General features: G+C 45.1%; 1 protein-coding gene across 8 annotated transcripts in view; it reads left to right on the forward strand.

Annotated features, from left to right (window-relative positions):
- The window catches only part of HEXA (hexosaminidase subunit alpha), a 57,009-nt gene that overhangs the window by 26,321 nt on the left and 10,424 nt on the right, over positions 1-20,264 (forward strand). For 4 of the 8 annotated variants that reach the window (XM_063638795.1, XM_063638796.1, XM_055277903.2 and 1 more), the window contains exons 8-13: positions 202-382; positions 1,315-1,401; positions 1,691-1,763; positions 2,739-2,922; positions 3,124-3,214; positions 3,899-4,003. In XM_063638795.1, the coding sequence (XP_063494865.1) occupies positions 202-382; positions 1,315-1,401; positions 1,691-1,763; positions 2,739-2,922; positions 3,124-3,214; positions 3,899-4,003 (721 nt within the window). Of the gene's footprint in view, positions 1-201; positions 383-1,314; positions 1,402-1,690; positions 1,764-2,738; positions 2,923-3,123; positions 3,215-3,320; positions 3,773-3,898; positions 4,005-5,310; positions 6,031-20,264 lie in introns of those variants that run through there. The other 4 variants (XR_010120692.1, XR_008657656.2, XM_055277906.2 and 1 more) reach the window with 2 other exon arrangements.

Here is a 20,264-nt window from a genome sequence, read left to right on the forward strand (position 1 = left end):
TGGATATGTTTGTATCTTTTTACTGTGACTAAATGGTAGTGACTACCAGTGTCTGTGAGTGCCTGAGTGTGCCTACCTAAATATGTGTGATGTTTATGAATACACTTGTCTTGCTTTGTGTGACTCGTGTCCTTACGTGTAGGACTGTGCATGGGGGTTTATGTATTTGTGACACTCATATGGGGTTTTCTCTTGGCTTAGGTATCCCTGGATTACTGACTCCTTGCTACTCTGGGTCTGAGCCCTCTGGCACCTTTGGACCAGTGAATCCCAGTCTCAACAATACCTATGAGTTCATGAGCACATTCTTCTTAGAAGTCAGCTCTGTCTTCCCAGATTTTTATCTTCATCTTGGAGGAGATGAGGTTGATTTCACCTGCTGGTATGAGCCCTTTGATCTTCCCATTGTGGCCTGATCAGTTGCTTACTCAGAATAGAGGTTAGCACCCGAGGGGCTGCTTAGCTTAGCTGCTGCTCTCGGGGGTCTGTATGGGCTCACATTGCTCAGGTCCTCTGCCCATCTACATAGAGATCCTACCTGATTTTGGCAAGGCTTTCACTGTGAACCTCTTCCTTCCTACTCTCATATCCTTGAGGTATTGATAGAAAAACCAGCCCTGGGCACAGAATTGTCTTGGAAAAGTTCAGGATAGAGAAAAATAATCCCTGTTTATGAAGGCTTAAAATTGTCTAGTTGAAGAGTCAAGACACAGAATTCAAGACTAATAGATGACAGTGTCTAATTAGTATTCAGTTGTAAAGTCCAAACCCTTGGTTCTAGTGAGCTCAAAAGAGGCTGAGGGGCTTCTTTGAGAAGAGGGCGCTAGAGCTGAATCTGGGGAAATCATTTGGCTTTTTGGAGATGTGAGCAGGGGAAATATTCCAGAAGGAGAACAATGTGAGCAAAATGTGGACGTCGTAACGCAAGGGATCTGCAGCAGGTGATAGACATCAAGGCTTGTCTTCCAACTGGAAGAGCAGATAGGAAAGGCGGAATCCAGTGTGCTGGAGCTTTAAGTTAAGACCTTGGATTCTCATGTTGCAGTCCAGAGAGGATTAACATGTTTTCTCTTTGGGAGTTTGAACTTAAAACTCTTCAGGTCCAGACTCAGCCCTTCTCAGCCTGTGTCAACAGCCCACCTGCTTCACATAACTTTGCTTGGCCACACTTTCCGCGTGTAGGGCTTCTGAGATCCTTGCTTATTTGATTTTTCAGGTGAAAAGAGGAAGTTATAGGGGGCTAGGTGACTAATCCCCAGGCATTAGGCTTTCAGGATGTTGAAAGATTAATCTTCATTTTCTCTTGGGATTCAGGAAGTCCAACCCAGATATACAGGACTTTATGAGGAAGAAAGGCTTCGGTGAGGACTTCAAGCAGCTGGAGTCCTTCTACATCCAGACGTGAGGAAGGAAGGAGGGTGGGTGGGGTCCCTTGGGGGTCCTCCTGTGGGGTCTTCCCTTTCCATACCGAGTCAGGCCCTGCTTGGCCACTGTCTGGTCCCTGTAGGGTTCCCTTGTCCTTTGTCCCATCCTTTCAGGTTTGGAGTGGTTGGTTTTCAATCCTGGGGAAAGACACTGCTTAATAAGGAATAGGCCCCTGGCCAGGCTCAACCCCTAGAGCGCTGGCACAAACAGTCTAGAGCCCGTCTGAGCTAAGCAGACACTTACTAGACACTCCTCTCCTCTCCAGGCTGCTGGACATCGTCTCTTCTTATGGCAAGGGCTATGTGGTGTGGCAGGAGGTGTTTGATAATAAAGTAAAGGTGAGCCGGGGCAGAGAAGAGAAGAAGCCACCAGCAATGCCTCCCTTTGGTCTCCCCAGCTCCTCCCTGCCTCTACAGAGACTGATCCTTCTGGTTTAGATTGGGCTTTAATGGTCAGAGCCCTCTCCTTTTCTCTCTAGAAAGACCACAGAGTGCTGGGTGCAGTGGCTCACGCCTGTAATCCAAGCACTTTGGTAGGCCAAGGCAGGTGGATTGCTTGAGCCTAGGAGTTCAAGACCAGCCTGGCCAGCGTAGCGAAACCCTCGTCTCTACAAAAAATATAAAAATTAGGAGGCTGAGGTGGGGGTACTGCTTGAGCCCAGGAGGCACAGGTTGCTGTGAGCCAAGATGTGCCTCTGCACTTGACCCTGGGCAACAGAGTGAGACCCTGTCTCAAAAAAACCAAAGGCTGCTGTGGTATGAGCCCTGGGTTTATGTATCAGAGTTTCTATCTTCCCTCACTACAAACTTAATTAAGAACTATTTCTGCTGCTAGGTTACTTGGATAGGCTGGATTTGTCTTCCTAAATCATAGATTAGGGTCTTCTGGGTCTGTGGGACCAAGGCTACCTTCTCCTTTATTGTTGATCAGTAAGATCCCAGTCTCCTGTCACATGCAAGGACTCTTCAGGAACCTTGTCCCATCCCCAGAAACATCTGGAGACTTTTGGACATGGCAGCTCCTGGGTCCCACTGCTTGCCTCCCTCAGCTCACAGCCAGTATTACTAGCTCTGTGTGGACAGGGAGGCTGCAGAGGGACAGGAAGGAGAGCTGCAGAGAGGCCTCTTAGGGCCCTGGATTCCTTGGCGTCTGTCCTGAGGTGTGAGCTCAATGGTCAGGAGTCACAGAGACATACTTTGCTGCTGGGGAACAGAGGGAGCACACACCTGTTGTCCCATGTTGCCTGTGTATGAATAAGGCCCAGGAATCTCCTCAGCTTTGTGTCCTTACTGCCATTTGACCTTTTATAACAGATTCGGCCAGACACAATCATACAGGTGTGGCGAGAAGATATTCCAGTGAACTATATGAAGGAGCTGGAACTGGTCACCAAGGCTGGCTTCCGGGCCCTTCTCTCCGCCCCCTGGTACCTGAATCGTATATCCTACGGCCCTGACTGGAAGGATTTCTACGTAGTGGAACCCCTGGCATTTGAAGGTGAAAGCAGAGAGCTCTCCTTGCTAACCAAAGGAGGCTGGGCTAGGGCACAGGATGGGAGGCAGGGAGGTCTGGGCCAGACATTTTCAGTTAGTAAATGAAACAACTTAGCTGGGGTGAGGGCCACATTGGGAAGGTGGTTGAGAGGGACCCTAGAGTTACCCCACCATCACCAGACTGTTGTTGCTTGTTTTCCCTCAGGTACCTCTGAGCAGAAGGCTCTGGTGATTGGTGGAGAGGCTTGTATGTGGGGAGAATATGTGGACAACACAAACCTGGTCCCCAGGCTCTGGTAAGCGTTTTCGGTGGGGAGGTGGAGGGTTGGGCCTGAGAGCAGGGGTTCTCCCTTACAGACCCAATCCCATCTAGCCACCTCTGGACTAGTACCCTTCTTTCAGGCCTGAGAGAGAGCAGGCCGTGCAACGAGCCTTCTGAAGATTTGTGTGCAATATTCACTCTCCACATGACTTCCATCTATAGCCCTCCAGCCGCCCTTTGGTATGTGGGATAGGGATTGTTAACCTCACTTCCCAGAGAGATAATGAGGCCTGGAGAACATAGGTGAGTTGCTTAAGATCCAGCACAAGCATCCATGGTTCCTGTAATAAGGCTTCCCTCTACTGTTTTCACTGCAGCCTTACCAAGTATGGTTGGGTGTGCAGAGTTTACATTTTAAGGACCTCTGCTGCTGCCACTGTCATTGTGGTTAATGATGCCTTTAAGGTTTATTCTTATTCCCATATCTTTGAGAGAGGAAGAGAGTGGGATTGCTACCCACATTTTAATGAAGGTGGTGCTGAGCCCTAGAACTCTCTGGGAGCCATCCAACCTGGCTGTGGCTCAGAACAAGGTATTGATCACTTCCTTTGGCCTGAGCTAGTCCAGGGTGCCTAGATAAGAGGTAGCAGCCTGTGGATGTCCAGCACCTTTGCAGGGAATACAGAGCCCAATCTGGCACATGCCCCCTTTCCTCCAGGCCCAGAGCAGGGGCTGTTGCCGAAAGGCTGTGGAGCAACAAGTTGACATCTGACCAGACATTTGCCTATGAACGTCTGTCACACTTCCGCTGTGAGTTGCTGAGGTAAGCAAGCTGTGGGGCCTTCACAAGGCGGAGTAGGGCAGATCCAGGGCTGGGGAACCCCTTAGAGAGAGGAAGAGAATAATAACAATAGCTAACACTTACACAGGCTTATAGTCGGCCCTCATCCACAGATTAAACCAACTGCAATAAAAAGTATTCAGGAAAAAAAAATACGACAACAAAAAATAATACAAATAAAAAATATTGTATAACAACTATTTACATAGCATTTATATGGTATTAGGTATAAGTAATCTAAGATCATTTCAAGTATATGGGAAGTTGTACATTGGTTATATGCAAATACCATGTCATTTTTATATAAGGGACTTGAGCATCCTTGGATTTTGGTATCCACGGGGGTCCTGAAACAAATCCCCTGTGGATACTGAGAGACAACTGTATTTTGTGGCAAACACTGCTAAGTTTGTTACACATACTGTCTCATTTAGTCTTCACCACAACCCCATAAGATAGGTGCATTTTAGAGATAGACACTGAAGCACAGAGAAGTTCAGTACCTTGCCCAAAGTCACTAAGAAGCAGGATTTGAACCAGGCTGACTTACAGGATCTCATGACACCTTTGCCTCTGTCAGGGATGTGCCTGTGTAAGATAGTCATTTCCCTGATTCCTTCGTTGGCTATGTCTTGAGTACTTGGGGGACATAGCCTAGTGCAGAGCAGAGTCCTGGGCTGAGAGTCGAGCATGATGGTGTGTAAGCCTCAACCATGTCATTCACTGGGTAACTTCCAGCTGGTTCTCTAAGCATGTTGCTTACTTGGATAATAAGGGAAGCATGCCTAGAGGTCCCCTAAGGAGATTGGTCAGGTTATAGTCTGAGACCCAAGGACAGGATTTCACGTCCATATTCATGGACAGGACAGCACCTAAGTCCCCAAATGCCACCATATTTACAGCATTTTAGAGTCAGGAACAGAGGGCTAAGTAGACCAAGAGCATTGGCTGCCTTTCAGACATCCACCTGTTTTCTAAAGGGATTGAGTTATTTGGGGTTAGGGTACAGAGATAGGCAGGATAGAAATAGATGTTGCCAACGTTTCTGGATCTCCAAGACCTGTATCAAAATCACCTGAGGCACCTGTTCAGCTTGCAGATTCTTGCCGATACTTTGCCCCACCCCAAGTGAGAATCTCTGGAATTGAGATTCCCAGGTACATTTGGTGTACAGTGACAGTTTGAGAGTCACCGAAATGGGGAAGGAGATACTGTTGACTGGTGTGAAAAGTGTTGTTAGGGCCCCTTCTGAGAGGCTTATCTTGCCATTTCTTCATGTCCTCTTGCAGGCGAGGTGTCCAGGCCCAACCCCTCAATGTAGGCTTCTGTGAGCAGGAGTTTGAACAGACCTGAGCCCCAGGCACCGAGGAGGGTGCTGGCTGTAGGAGAATGGTAGTGGAGCCAGGCTTCCACTGCATCCTGGCCAGGGGACGGAGCCCCTTGCCTGCGTGCCCCTTGCCTGCGTGCCCCTTGCCTGCGTGCTCCTGTGCTTGGAGAGAAAGGGGCCAGTGCTGGCGCTCGCATTCAATAAAGAGTAATGTGGCATTTTTCTATAATAAACATGGATTACCTGTGTTTAAAAAAAAAAAAGTGTGAATGGCCTTAGGGTAAGGGCACAGCCAGGCTGGAGTCAGTATCTGCCCCGAGGTCTTTTAAGTTGAGGGCTGGGAATGAAACCTGTAGCCTTTGTGCTCTTCTGCTTAGCTTGTGAGCTATGTCACTCCCCTCCCACTCCTGACCATATTGCAGACACCTGCCCTAATCCTCAGCCTGCTCACCTCACTTCTGCATTACATCTTCAAGGCGTTGGTAGATGGGAAAAGATGTAGGGGCTTGGAGGCGTTCTGGACAGTGTGGAGGGCTCCAGACCCAACCTGGTCACAAAATAGCCTCTCCCCCATGCATACTCATCCATCTCCCTTCCCTAGAGCTATTCTCCTTTGGGTTTCTTGCTGCTTCAATTTTATACAACCATTATTTAAATATTATTAAACACATATTGTTCTCTAGGCACTGTGGTAGTGGGTTTTTTTGTTATGTTTTTGTTTTTGAGACTCTGTCTTAAAAACCCTGTCGCCCAGGCTGACAGTGCAGTGGCACAGTCTTGGCTCACTGCAGCCTCTGCCTCCCAGGTTCAAGCGATTCTCGTGCATCAGCCTCCTGAGTAACTGGAATTATGGGCACGTGCCACCATGTCCATCTAATTCATGTATTTTTAGTAGAGATGGGGTTTCACTATATTGGCCAGGCTGGTCTTGAACTCATGACCTCAGATGTTCGCTTGCCTTGGCCTCCCAAAGTGCTGGGGTTAGAGGTGTGAGCCACCGCGTGTGGGCCTGTGGTAAATTGTTGAAGGACTCAGAGGCCCTGGTCAATTCCAAAATGACGCAGGCGACTTCCATCCCCCTCCTCCCAACCATTTTCAGCCCAAAGCATCTTCGCAGGGAATGGATGGCTGCGCGGAGGTGGGCTATGGCTCTGCGGAGGGTCTTTGCAGGTGTGATTTTCTCTAGAAGGAAATGTCTCGTCGTGGACCCAGACTGCCCCCCGGTGGTTTCAGGTGCAGAAGTGACACTGTAAGCCAGAGGCGGGGGCAGTAATGCATCGCAGCCATTTTAGGTGAGGATTTCCTTGGCCGTTATTTGTTAAGTTCTTTGGCTGGGCCCTGGGCTGGGGGTACAATGGACAGGTTCCAGGCATTTTTTTCAGAAAGCTTCCAGTGTGGTGGATACAGAAACTTTGGGAAGGCAGGGCTGAGAAGGATCTGAGTAAAACTCGGTCCTTCAACACCATCCTTCAGCCCCTGGGTCATGTTCCTTCGAAGTCCTGGTGGGAGGTAGACCAGCCTAGCCTGTGCCGTTCCTGTAAGGACAGGGTAGGCATTTTCTACCAACAGAATTCTTGGAATTTTCACAGCCCAGCCTAGCCAAGTCCAGGGCTATAGCCCAGATACACAAGTTAAGGTCCCAGCACTGGCACCCACCCCAGGAGCCCCCTTACCTCTATTACCCAGAAGCTTGTAGGAGGGGTGGTCCCCAGACAAGGACCCTGTAGAGGTGCGACCCTGCTTCCCTCCTGGTCATAACTTTCATGTTACTATTGCTTGGGATAATGTTAAATAAAAATAGCAGACACTGAGTTTTAAGTCTCAAGTGGATGAAGGCAGAGCTCGTGATACACTTGAGTTAAAGCAGTAAGGTTCTGTCATTTTCTATTCCTGTTGTAAACATTTTCTTTAATGTTATTGTTTTTACCACTAAATTAACGTGGCCTGGTCACGACTTTCATTGGTAAAGTGTGCTGTTCCTCACCCTCCACCGTTGCTCCTTTGGTCCATTGATCATGAGAGCATTTACCTGAAGGTCGTCAGACCTCGAATGCCGACAGGTCAGAGGCAGTGGCCTGCAGTTACCACCCAGTCTGTTCCAATGCACAGAATCGCTGTTTCCCCAACTCATCTCCCTTCACCTAGGCTGTAAATTGAGAGTCCGACCCCTGAGCGGAACACAGGCCATCTTGTGTGCTGTGCACCACCAGGGGGCGGGGAAGTTCCCAGACTGACTTCCTGGCTCCAGTCATCCTAGGAAAAGAGTTCTCCACTCACTCCCCACCCCCACCCCTTCCCATTCCAGGAGTCTGTTAAGGAGGCAAAGCAGGCCTAACGGGTATCAAAGCAAAGGAGTGAATGGAGACTGGGAGAATCTTCAACCTCCCCTCTCCTTGGTAGGAGCTGAGGCTGCATGCCAGGTGCCTTCCCTTCTAGGAATCTAATAAAGCTATGTCACTGGTGTTTTCAGGTACGTCTCAAAGGATTGCCATAGGGACAGGATATCAGGATGTGGGAGCACAGGTGCCACCACAGCACTAGTGATGGAGAGTCATTGCCCCTAGACTTCTGGGACAGTGACTGTGAGGAAAGCTGAAATGATACTGGGAAAGGGTGAAAGAAAGTATGTAGATAGAATTTATTTAGTATTAATGTAGGTACACATACCTTATGGAACATTCCTAGCACTCTAAAATCTAGATTTGTATAGTTTCTGTCAATATCTTTTGTAAGCTTAATCAATATAGGGCATGACAAGTATGTGTCACATACTTTTTTTTCCACGAAGAAAAAAAATAAGTAGGAATTGGGTGCTTTGTTTATCAAAATTTGTATTTCCTTTATAAATAAATAAACTTTGAAATAAAGGTTGAAAATTAGTTTCTTTTCTAGCCCAGCCACCATTGTTTTTAAAAATCCTCTTTGGGCCGGGCGCGGTGGCTCACGCTTGTAATCCCAGCACTTTGGGAGGCCGAGGCGGGTGGATCATGAGGTCAGGAGATCGAGACCACGGTGAAACCCCGTCTCTACTAAAAATACAAAAAATTAGCCGGGCGCGGTGGCGGGCGCCTGTAGTCCCAGCTACTCGGAGAGGCTGAGGCAGGAGAATGGCGTGAACCCGGGAGGCGGAGCTTGCAGTGAGCCGAGATCGCGCCACTGCACTCCAGCCTGGGCGACAGAGCGAGACTCCGTCTCAAAAAAAAAAAAAAAAAAAATCCTCTTTGAAGCAGGTGTGTGTGTGTATGTGTGTGTGTGTGTGTGACGTTTTTCCACAACATTTTTAAAAATCGAAATGTCGGCCAGGCACAGTGGCTCAAGCCTGTAATCCCAGCACTTTGGGAGGCCGAGGCGGGCTTATCACGAGGTCAGCAGATCAAGACCATACTGGCTAACATGGTGAAACCCCGTCTCTACTAAAAATACAAAAAATTAGCCGAGCGTAGTGGTGGGCACCTGTAATCCCAGCTACTCTGGAGGCTGAGGCAGGAGAATGGCGTGAACTCGCAGAGCTTGCGGTGAGCCGAGATGGTGCCACTGCACTCCAGCCTGGGCGACAGAGCGAGACTCCGTCTCAAAAAAAAAAAAAAAAAAAAATCGAAATGTCAGGGTCGGGTGCAGTGGCTCATGCCTCTAATCCCAGCACTTTGGGAGGCCAATGTGGGAGGATTGCCTGAGCTTAGGAGTTAAAGACCATCCTGGGCAACATGGTAAGACCTGATTTCTACTAAAAATTTAAAAGATTAGCTGAGAATGGTGGTGTGTGGTTATAGTCCCAGCTACTCAGGAGGCTGAGAAAGAAGGATCACTTCAGCCTGGAAGATTGAGGCTGCAATGAGTCATGATCACACCACTGCACTCCAGCCTCAGCAACAGGGTGAGACCATGATGTTTCAAAAAAAAGAAAAAAATTTAAATGTCCACGAACCTTGCTTTTTTCACAGTAATTACTGTACTCTAACCACACCCATGTTTAGTCTAAACTACCCCAGTAAATACTCCTATTTTTTAGTGATTTCAAATGTTTCAAACAACAGAAAAGTCTAGAAAATAGTAAACCGTGTAACCACTCAGCTTTGTTGCATCTCAATAGTCATATTTGCTTCAGATTTGCTTTTTTAAAACAGAAAAAGATGAAACATTATTAATATCCCCCTTCCCAATGCTATTTTTCCAGAATTTCTTTTTAATCTCATTTCCTCTGGAGAATCTGATACTTAGCTGTGATTTTTTTCATCATTGTTAATAAATTCTTTATGGCTCACTCTTTATAGCAAATTAGAAAGAGATGTTTTGGAAGCCACTCAAAAAAGGGAGTGTGTGTGGGAAAGGAGGAAGAGCAGCTGGCAGGCAGACACAGATGGGAAGGGGTGCCATGCTCGCTGGTGTGCTGCAGAGTGTGTGAGTGAGAGCGTGTGTCTGGATGTCTGGATGATCTATTATGAAAGAGGGTATTTGAACATAGGAACTCAGAGAGAACTGCTGGTGTTTATCTAGACTCACATGAGTCAGAAATCTGAATGAAGATAGATGTGGAGATCCAGCTAGGAGAACAAAAGTGCTTCGTCATTTTTATGTGCTTGCTGTGTCAGGCACTTTTTTTTTTTTTTCTTTTCTTTTTGAGATGGAGTCTTGCTCTTGTCACCGAGGCTGGAGTGCAGTGGCGCAGTCTGGGCTCACTGCAACCTCCACCTCCCTAGTTCAAGCAATTCTCCTGCCTCAGCCTCCCAAGTAGCTGGGACCACAGGCATGTGCCACCACACCTGGCTAAAATTTTTGTATTTTTAGTAGAGATGGGGTTTTACCATGTTGGCCAGGCTGGTCTCAAACTCCTGACCTCAGGTGATCTGCCCGCCTTGGCCTCCCAAAGTGCTGGGATTACAGGCTGAGCCACCATGCCCTACCTGTCAGGCACTATTATAAGCATTTTACTGGATGTTAATATATTTAATCCTCATCCTAACCAATGTGGTGTCAATATTATCCTCATTTGACAGATAAGGAAACAAACATAGGAAGGTTAAGTGACATCTATATGGTTACACAGCTATGCTGAGTCCGGATTTGCACTGGGGAGTTGCAGGGGATATGACTCCTAGCTCAGCTACCTAACTCTAGCCCCTACTGCCATCAGCCACTGTCCTGGGCTGCGCCACGTCAGACATCTTCCTCCTCTCGGACACCAAATACAGACATAGAGATAAAGCTGGCAACTCAGCTATTTCTGGGCTCGAATTCATTTCTTCTCCTATGTTTAAACAAATAAAATTAAAACCTCTCAGTCCTGCTTTTATTAGTCAAGCTGCCTGAAACAATTGCAAGTTTGTCTATTTCACCACTTTCCATTCAGGCCTCATGACCCCACAGTTGGGCTGTAATCCTCATAAGGGCCGCTTCCACTAAGGCCAACAATAACCTACATGTTGCCAAATCAAGGGACATTGCTCAATAATAAGGAAAAAATTACTTGACCTTTTCGCATATTTTTGAGATTTTGATCCCTCCCTCTTTGAAATTCTTTCTTCACAGGCTTTTGTGACACCATTCTTTCCTGAGTTTCTCAATGTCTGTCACTGACTCCTTCAGTAAACTCCCAGCCCATAACCAAGGTTTTGTCTCCTTTCTTTTTTTTTTTTCTTGTTTGAGACGGAGTCTCGCTGTCTCGCTCCATTGCCCAGGCCCTAGTGCAGTGGTGCAATCTCAGCTCACTTCAACCTCCGTCCCCCAGGCTCAAGCGATTCTCCTGCCTCAGCCTCCTGGGTAGCTGGGACTACAGGTGTGCACCACCACACTCGGCTAATTTTTTTGCATTTTTGTAGAGACAGGATTTCGCCATGTTGGCCAGGCTGGTCTTGAACTCCTGAACTCAGGTGATCCACACACCTCAGCCTCCCAAAGTGCTGGGATTACAGGCATGAGCCACAGCACCTTGCCTTTCCTCTTATACTTTCTTCTTAGTGATCTCATTTAGACAGTCTTAGTGTACAGTCTTACACCTGGACAGCCATAGATAGGTAGGTAGGTAAGTAGGTAGATTAGATGATAGATGATAGATAGATAGATAGATAGATAGATAGATAGATAGATAGATGATGGACCGACAGACATATATATAATATATGTATGTGTATTTCCTCTGGGCTCCAAGCTCAGATAGCCAACATCTTCATATCATCTGAATGTCCATTACATAGTTAAAGCTCATGTCCCAGGCAGAATTCATCTTTTCATAGCTCCCCACTCTATTCCTCCTGTACGACTATTCTGCTGGTCATTAGAGCCAAAGTCTGGGAATCATCTTTAACTCCTTCCTTCCTATCATAATTGTCACCACAACATCCCTACTCTGTATAAATAACTCTTTAGATTCATGTGCTCCTCTCTATCTACACTGCCACCATCTTTATTTAGGATACTAATGAATGCATCTGCCTCAATTCTTCCAGTCATCTTTTTAAACTGCAAGTCAGATTACGTGTTTCCTGCTTTGCCCCATTGTCCAATTCACTCAGAAGTATACGCCAGTCTTCCTCTTCAAGATGATGCCTTTGACCACTCCATAATCATTTTCTGACACTCTACCTATATTAGTTACAAGGAAATAGCTCAAACTGCATTATGCAAAAAAAGGTAAAATATTGTGTCATGTTATACATCTCCACATAACACATTCAAAATTCTGACTATGTTAGCCTAGATAAACATCAACAGAAGTACAGAATTATATGATCCTAGGGATAACTCTATTAAAAGACCTAAGGACTTTGTGGAGAAAATTACTAAATTTTGGAAAGACACAGGAGATAGAGATGTAGAGATAGAACATGTTCATGAAAGAAGACTCAATATTCATAAGGATTTTAAATTTATCTGCAGGTTCAATGTGGTTCCTATTAAAATTCAATTTTCTTTTTATTTTGGAACTTGAAGCTGATTTTAAAGTAAGTGCAAATCTTTTTTGGGGTGGGGGAAACTTGAAGCTGATTTCAAAGTAAGTGCAAGAATTCCTAAGAATAATGAAAAAGTCAGTTTTTAAGAAGCAAAAAATAAGCTGGGCGCAGTGGCTCATGCCTGTAATCCCAGCACTTCGGAAGGCCAAAGTGGGCAAATCACTTGAGGCCAGGAGTTCGAGACCAACTTGGCCAACATGGCGAAACCCTTTCTCTACTAAAAATACAAAAATTAGCCAGGCGTGGTGGCACATGCCTGTAATCCCAGCTACTCAGGAGGCTGAGGCAGGAGAATTGCTTGAACCCGGGAGGCGGAGGTTGCAGTGCACCGAGATTGTACCACTGCACTCTGGCTTAGGAGACAGAGCGAGACTCCATCTCAAAAAAAAAAAAAAAAAAGAAGAAGAAAAACATGTACAACAGTACAACATGGAATAGAGTTGATATCCAGCCAGTATACACTTTGAGTGATCTCATTTACACTCAGATGTATCTTCAGTTACCCTTATATGAAGTCACAGACTCACGCCTGTATTTCCAGCACTTTGGGAGGCCAAGGCAGTAGGATCACTACAGCCTGAGTTCAGGGCTGCAGTGATCTATGATTGCAGCATTGCACTGGAGCCTGGCCAACAGAGTGAGACCCTATCTCTTAAAAATTAAAATATAAAAATAAGTCATTATAAAAGTGTAATTATCAAGATAGTTGGTATTGGTGCAGAAATAGACAAAAAGCCCCATAAAGCAGACTGCAGAACCCAAAAAGAAGCTTATTCATATACAGAAACCTGAAAATATACAGAGGTTATGTAACAAATTGGGAGACTTCAGGTTCTTATAGGAACATGGTAGAAACCTGGTTTTTAATCTTCCAACTTCTGTAAAAACCATACAGAGCAACAAGGTGAATTTAAAAACAAAAAGGCACAAACTAGTGAAACAAGAAAGAGCCTAAAGACCCCAAACTACCTGAATTTAATGCTAATCGCTGGTTCAGGAAAATTCACTTTATTCAAATTTTCTTACATTTATTCAAATACGAGTAAAAATACTACAGATATACATACAAGAAAAAGATAAAAACCATTTCAAAAATTAAGGCAGGCCAGGTGCGGTGGCTCACGCCTGTAAACCCAGCACTTTGGGAGGCCAAGGTGGGTGGATCACCTGAGGTCAGGAGTTTGAGACCAGCCTGGCCAACATAGTGAAACCCCATCTCTACTAAATACACAAAAATTAGGTGGGCATGGTGGTGCACGCCTGTAATCCCAGCTACTCGGGAGGCTGAGGCAAGAGAATCACTTGAACTCGGGAGGCGGAGGTTGCAGTGAGCCAAGATGCACCACTGCACTCCAGCCTGGGCAACAGAGTGAGACTCTGTCTCAAAAATAAAAAATATAGGCTGGGCGCGGTGGCTCACGCCTGTAATCCCAGCACTTTGGGAGGCCGAGGCAGGCGGATCACGAGGTCAGTAGACCATCCCGGCTAACAAGGTGAAACCCCGTCTCTACTAGAAATACAAAAATTAGCTGGGTGTGGTGGCGGGCGCCTGTAGTCCCAGCTCCTCGGGAGGCTGAGGCAGGAGAATGGCATGAACCTGGAAGGCGGAGCTTGAAGTGAGCTGAGATTGCACCACTGCACTCCAGCCTGGGCAACAGAGTGAGACTCCATCTCAAAAAAAAAAAAAAAAAAAATATATATATATATATGAAGGCTACTTTCTCATAGTGGTAGACTAGGTAATTTGGAACAATCTTACCACTGGAGACAATTAGAAAAGCTTGAAGGCATTGGAATGGTAAAATATTATGAAACATTACTTGGATGAGATGTAAGAAAGACTGAAACCCTGAACAGTAAGCCTAGCATTTGGGGGCATGTCTCTTCTGGGTGCAATTGCCAATTCCAAATAAGGCTGATAAAATGCTCTGAAGCACTTTTGACAACCTCACAGGGTTGGGGATTAAAAGTTGTAGTCCATTCCTTGTAATTCCAGGAGGCAGGAAAAAATAAGTAAATAAAATGAGAAAGTTTTAATCCAGGGCCCACAAAAAGGACCCTGGAAAACTCTCCACTTTTTGGGTTCAGACCTCAAAAGACCAAACTCTACAAGATAAATTGAAAACAGGCCATTCATTGCTCAGAAACTGCTCAGATCTGAATCATCTCAATCACTAAAATTAGTTTGATTATCTCAGATTGCTAGAGCCCCTAGATGCCTTCCAGAAACAAATGTATATCCATTCTGTAGAAGGAAAACGTACCCCTAGACCTCCAATTATTTCTAAAAATATTTTTCAAACACAATGCCTATCATATAATCAGAAATAACCAGGCACATGAAGAGAATAATAAGGGAGTAATAACAATCAAGAATTTTACAAAATTAATGACAGGCAACAAACCACAGATCCAAGAGTCTCAGCTAGCACCAAGCAGGATAAATGCCAAGTAATAATCTATATCTATACATTATTATATTCAAACTGCAGAAAATCAAAGACAAAATTTTGAAAGGAGCCAGAGAAAAATAACACCTGCCTATGGGGAACAAGGATAAGGATTACATTGGCCTTCTCTTCAGAAAACATGCAAGCAAGAAGAGAGTGAAGTGAAATATGTAACAAAGAAAAAAGGGGGGATAAACCCACCAGCCTAGAATTCTGTTTCTAGCAAAATTATCCATCAGAAGTGAAGAAGAAATAGATTTTCTCAGACAAAGAAGACTTGAGAAAATTTATCACCAGTAGATCTGCCTTGCAAGAAAATTAAAGAGGTTCTTTAAAGAGAGAGAAAATGATCTAGGGGCTATATAAAAAAAACTTGGGGCTATAGGAAGAAAGGAGGAACATTAGAGAAGGAGTAAATGAAGATAAAATAAAACATTTTATTTTTCTTAATCTGAAGTGATGTAACAAATAGCAGTTTGTTCAAAATAATAATACCAGCAATGTATTCAGTGATTACCTTACGAATAAGTGAAATATATGACAGCAATGTTATAAAGAATGAGGCTGGGCGTGGTGGCTTATGCCTATAATCCCAGCACTTTGGGAGGCTGAGGTGGGCAGATCATAAGGTCAGGAGTTCAAAACCAGCCTGGCCAACATGGTGAAACCCCATCTCTACTAAAAATACAAAAATTATCTGGACATGGTGGCATGCGCCTGTAATCCTAGCTACTTGGGAGGCTGAGGCAGGAGAATCACTTGAACCCAGGAAGCAGAGGTTGCAGTGAGCCGAAATCACACCATTGCACTCCAGCCTGGGTGACCTCTGTCAAAAACAAAAAAAAAGAAAAGAATGGGAGAGAGGAATTGGTAATCTTAATGCTTTCGAAGAACAAGATGGGGAGGATTGCTTGAGGCCAAGAGTTCAAGACTGGCCTGGGCAACATAGCAAGACCAGTATTCTCTACGGAAAATAAAAATTAGCCTAGCTACTCAGGAGGCTGAGACAGGAGGATTGCTTGAGCCTGGGAGGTAAGGCTGCAGTGAGCTGTGATTGCACCACTGCGCTTTAGCGTGGGTGACAGAAAAAGACCCTGTCTCGAAAGAAAAAAGAATGAAAGAGAGAGAGAAAGAAAACAAGAGAAAAGAAGACTTGGATTATTTATAAATGTATATTGTGAAATTTAGGGCAGCAACTAAAAATTTTTTTAAAGAGAAGGATTGAGTACAGTGGCTCACACCTGTAATCCCAGCACTTTGGGAAGCCAAGACAGGAGGATCACTTGAATCCAGGAGTTTGAGAGCAACCAGGACAAATAGTGAGACCCCGTCTCTATAAAAAAGATTTTGAAAATTAGCCAGGCATAGTGGTGCAGGCTTGTAGTCCCAGCTACTTAAGAGGCTAAGGCAGGAGAATCGCTTGAGCCTGGGAGGTTGAGGCTGCAATGAGCTGTGATTGTGCCACTGTACTCCAGCCTGAGGGACAGAGTGAGACCCTATGCCCCCAAAAAAGTATAACTGCTATATTAAGAGAAAATGGAATTATATTAAATGATTAGTTAAAACTGAAGAAGACAAAAAAAGAAAGAAAAAAGAAATAGCAAGGGCAACTTTATCAATGGTCTAAATACATGAATTTTTTAAAAAGGGCCAGGCACAGTGGCTTGTGCCTGTAATTCCAGCACTTTGGGAGGTCGAGGTGGGCAGACTGCTTGAGCCCGGGAGTTCAAGACCAGCCTGGGCAATGTGACAAAACCGCATCTCTATAAAAAGTACAAAAAGCCGGTGTGGTGGTGTGTGCATGTAGTCCCAGCTACTCCGGAGGCTGAGGCAGAGGCTGAGGCAGAGGCAGGAAGATCACCTGACCCCAGGAGGTCAAGGCTGCAGTGAGTTGTGATTGTGCCTGGGTGACAGAGAGACCCTGACTCTAATAATAATAATAATTTAAAAACAAGACTTAACTTGTGTTGTCTATAAGAAATAACTTTAAATATAGACACAGATGGGTTAAAAGTAAAGGGATGGAGAAAGATGCATCATGCTAACACTAATCAAAAGAAGGCTGGAGGCTGGGCATGGTGGCCCAGCACTTTGGGAGGTCGAGGCGGGAGGATCACTTAAGGCCAGGAGTTTGAGACTAGCCTGGGCAATATAATGAGATCCCCCATCTCTATGAAAGAAAAAAGAAAGCTGTATTAGTTTCAGATAGAGTCAGCCTCAGAGCAAGGAAAATTATGAAAGATAAAGAGGGCCAGGTGCGATGGTTCATGCCTGTAACCCCTGCACTTTGGGAGGCCGAGGCAGGAGGATCACTTGAGACCAGCCTGGGCAACATGGTGAAATGCCATCTCTACAAAAAATACAAGTTAGCCAGGCGAGGTGGTATGTGCCTGTAGTCCCAGCTACTCAGAAGGGTGAGGCGAGAGGATCACTTGAGCCTGTGAGTTTGAGGCTGCAGTGAGCCATGATTGCAACAACACTGCACTTCAGCCTTGGTGACGGAGCAAGACCCTGTCTCAAAAAAAAAAAAAAAAAAGAAAGAAAAAAAGGATAAAGAGAGGGCCATTACACAATGATAAAGAGATCAGTTCTTCAAGAAGATATAATCCTTTATGGGTTGCCCTAGTATCAAAATACATAAGAGAGAAAAAAAAATTGATAGAACTGCAAAAAGAAATAAACAAATCTGCTATTATAGTTGGAGTTTTTGACAGCCCTATATTAGGAGTTAACAGATCCAGGAGGAAGATTGGTAGTGACACAGTTGAAGTGAACAGCAACATGAGTCAACTTGGTCTATATATTCATTCCAAGTTCACATGGAATATTCACCAAGATAGACCACATTTTTGGGCATAAAACACTCCCTAACATATTTAAAGAGCTTGAAATCATACATTGTATGCCCCCAAATCACAAAAAAATTAAACAATTCAATAACAGAAATATAGCTAGAAAATACACAAATATTTAAAGATTAACCAATACACTTCTTTTCTTTTCTTTCTTTTTTTTTTTTTTCTTTTTGGAGATGGAGTCTCACTCTGTCGCCCAGGCTGGAGTGCAGTGGTGCAATCTCAGCTCACTGCAACCTCCGCCTCCCAGGTTCAAGTGATTCTCCTGCCTCAGCCTCCGGAGTAGCTTATTAACCAATACACTTCTGAACAATACATAGGCCAAAGAAAAAGACTCAAAACCAGCCTGGGAAACATAGTGATACCCCATTTCTAAAAAAATAAATAATAATAATAAATTAGCTGGGTGTGGCACACACTTGTGGTCCCAGCTACTCGGGAGGCTGAGGTGGGAGGATCACTTGAGCCCAGGCAGTCAAGGCTGCAGTGAGCTATTGTGATGGTTAATATCAAGTGTCAATTTGATTGGATTGAAGGATGCAAAGTATTGTTCCTCCGTATGTCTGTGAGGATGTTGCCAAAGGAGATTAACAAGTCAGACCCATCCTCAATCCAGTGGTCACAATCTAATCAGCTGCCAGTGCAGCTGGAATAAAGCAGGCAGAAGAACATGGAAGGACAGACTGGCTGAGTCTTCTGGTCTTCATCTTTCTCCTGTGCTGGATGCTTCCTGCCTTCAAACATCGGACTCCGAGTTCTTCAGCCTTGGACTCTTGGACTTAAGTGATTTGCCAGGGACCCTATGGCCTTTGGCCACAGACTGAAGGCTGCACTTCTTTTGAGGTTTTGGGACTCAGACTGGCTTCTTGCTCCTTAGCTTGCAGACGGCCTATTGTAGGACTTCACCTTGTGATCGTTTGAGTCGATACTCCTTAATAAACTCCCTTTCGTATGTACATCTGTCCTGTTAGTCCTGGCCTTCTAGAGAACCCTGACTAATACAGCTATGATCATGCCACTGCACTCCAGCCTGGGTGACAGAGTGAGACCCCACCTCAAAAAAGACTCAAGAAATTTTGAAAATATTTTAAACTAAATGAAAACGAAAAATACAACTTATCAAAATTTGTGGGATGTAGTAAAAGCAATGCTACAAGAGAAACCTGTAGCATTGAATGTATATATTCCAAAAGCTTCCCTCTTTTGAGGTTTTGGGACTCAGACTGGCTTCTTGCTCCTTAGCTTGCAGACGGCCTATTGTAGGACTTCACTTTGTGATCGTTTGAGTCGATACTCCTTAATAAACTCCCTTTCGTATGTACATCTGTCCTGTTAGTCCTGGCCTTCTAGAGAACCCTGACTAATACAGCTATGATCATGCCACTGCACTCCAGCCTGGGTGACAGAGTGAGACCCCACCTCAAAAAAGACTCAAGAAATTTTGAAAATATTTTAAACTAAATGAAAACGAAAAATACAACTTATCAAAATTTGTGGGATGTAGTAAAAGCAATGCTACAAGAGAAACCTGTAGCATTGAATGTATATATTCCAAAGGGAGAAAGATATAAAATCAATAATCGGCTTCCACTTCTGGAAACTAGACATAGAAAATTAAATTTCAAATAAGGAGAGAAAAGAAATAATAAAAATTAGCCACCCTGGCCTAATAGAGAGACCCTGTCTCTACAAAAAAATAAAAAAAACTTACCCAGGTGTGGTAGTACATGCTTGTAAATCCTAGCTTCTCAGGAGACTGAGGCAAGAGGATCAATTGAGCCCAGGAGGTGGAGGCTGCAGTGAGCCATGATTGCACCACTGCACTTTAGCCTGCGTGACAGATTTGTGGGCATAGAATTCTTCATAATATTCCTTTATTATCCTTCTTTTTTTTTTTTTTTGAAATGGAGTCACTACCTCTGTTGTCCAGGCTGGAGTACAGTGGCACGATCTCGGCTCACTGAACCTCTGTCTCCCAGGTTCAAGCGATTCTCCTCAGCTTCCCGAGTAGCTGGGATTACAGGCACCTGTCACCATGCCCCACTAGTTTGTGTTTTTTTTTGAGATGGAGTCTCGCTCTGTTGCCCAGGCTGGAGTCCAGTGGCGCTACCTCAGCTCACTGCAAGCTCCGCCTCCCGGGTTCACGCCATTCTCCTGCCTCAGCCTCCCAAGTAGCTGGGACTAAAGGTGCCCGCCACCACATCTGGCTAATTTTTTTTGTATTTTTAGTAGAGATGGGGTTTCACCGTGTTAGCCAGGATGGTCTTGATCTTCTGACCTCGTGATCCACCCACCTCGGCCTCCCAAAGCGCTGGGATTACAGGCGTGAGCCATCGCTCCCGGCCTAATTTTTGTACTTTTAGTAGAGGTGGGGTTTCTCCGTGTTGGCCAGGCTGATCTCAAACGCCTAACCTAAAGTGATCTGGCTGTTTCGGCCTCCCAAAGTGGTGAGATTACAGGCGTGAACCACTACACCCAGCCTGCGTTATTATCTTGTTGATGCTCATGGAATCAATAGTGATGGCCTATCTCTATTTGTTGTTGTTGTTGTTTTGTTTTGAGACGGGTTCATTCTGTCCAGGCTGGAGTGTAGTGGCACAATCACGGCTCACTGCAGCCTTGACTGCCCCAGACTCAGATGATCCTCCCACCGAAGCTTCTCAA

This window comes from Symphalangus syndactylus, chromosome 5, assembly GCF_028878055.3.
Source record: "Symphalangus syndactylus isolate Jambi chromosome 5, NHGRI_mSymSyn1-v2.1_pri, whole genome shotgun sequence".
Classification (NCBI taxonomy): domain Eukaryota; kingdom Metazoa; phylum Chordata; class Mammalia; order Primates; family Hylobatidae; genus Symphalangus; species Symphalangus syndactylus.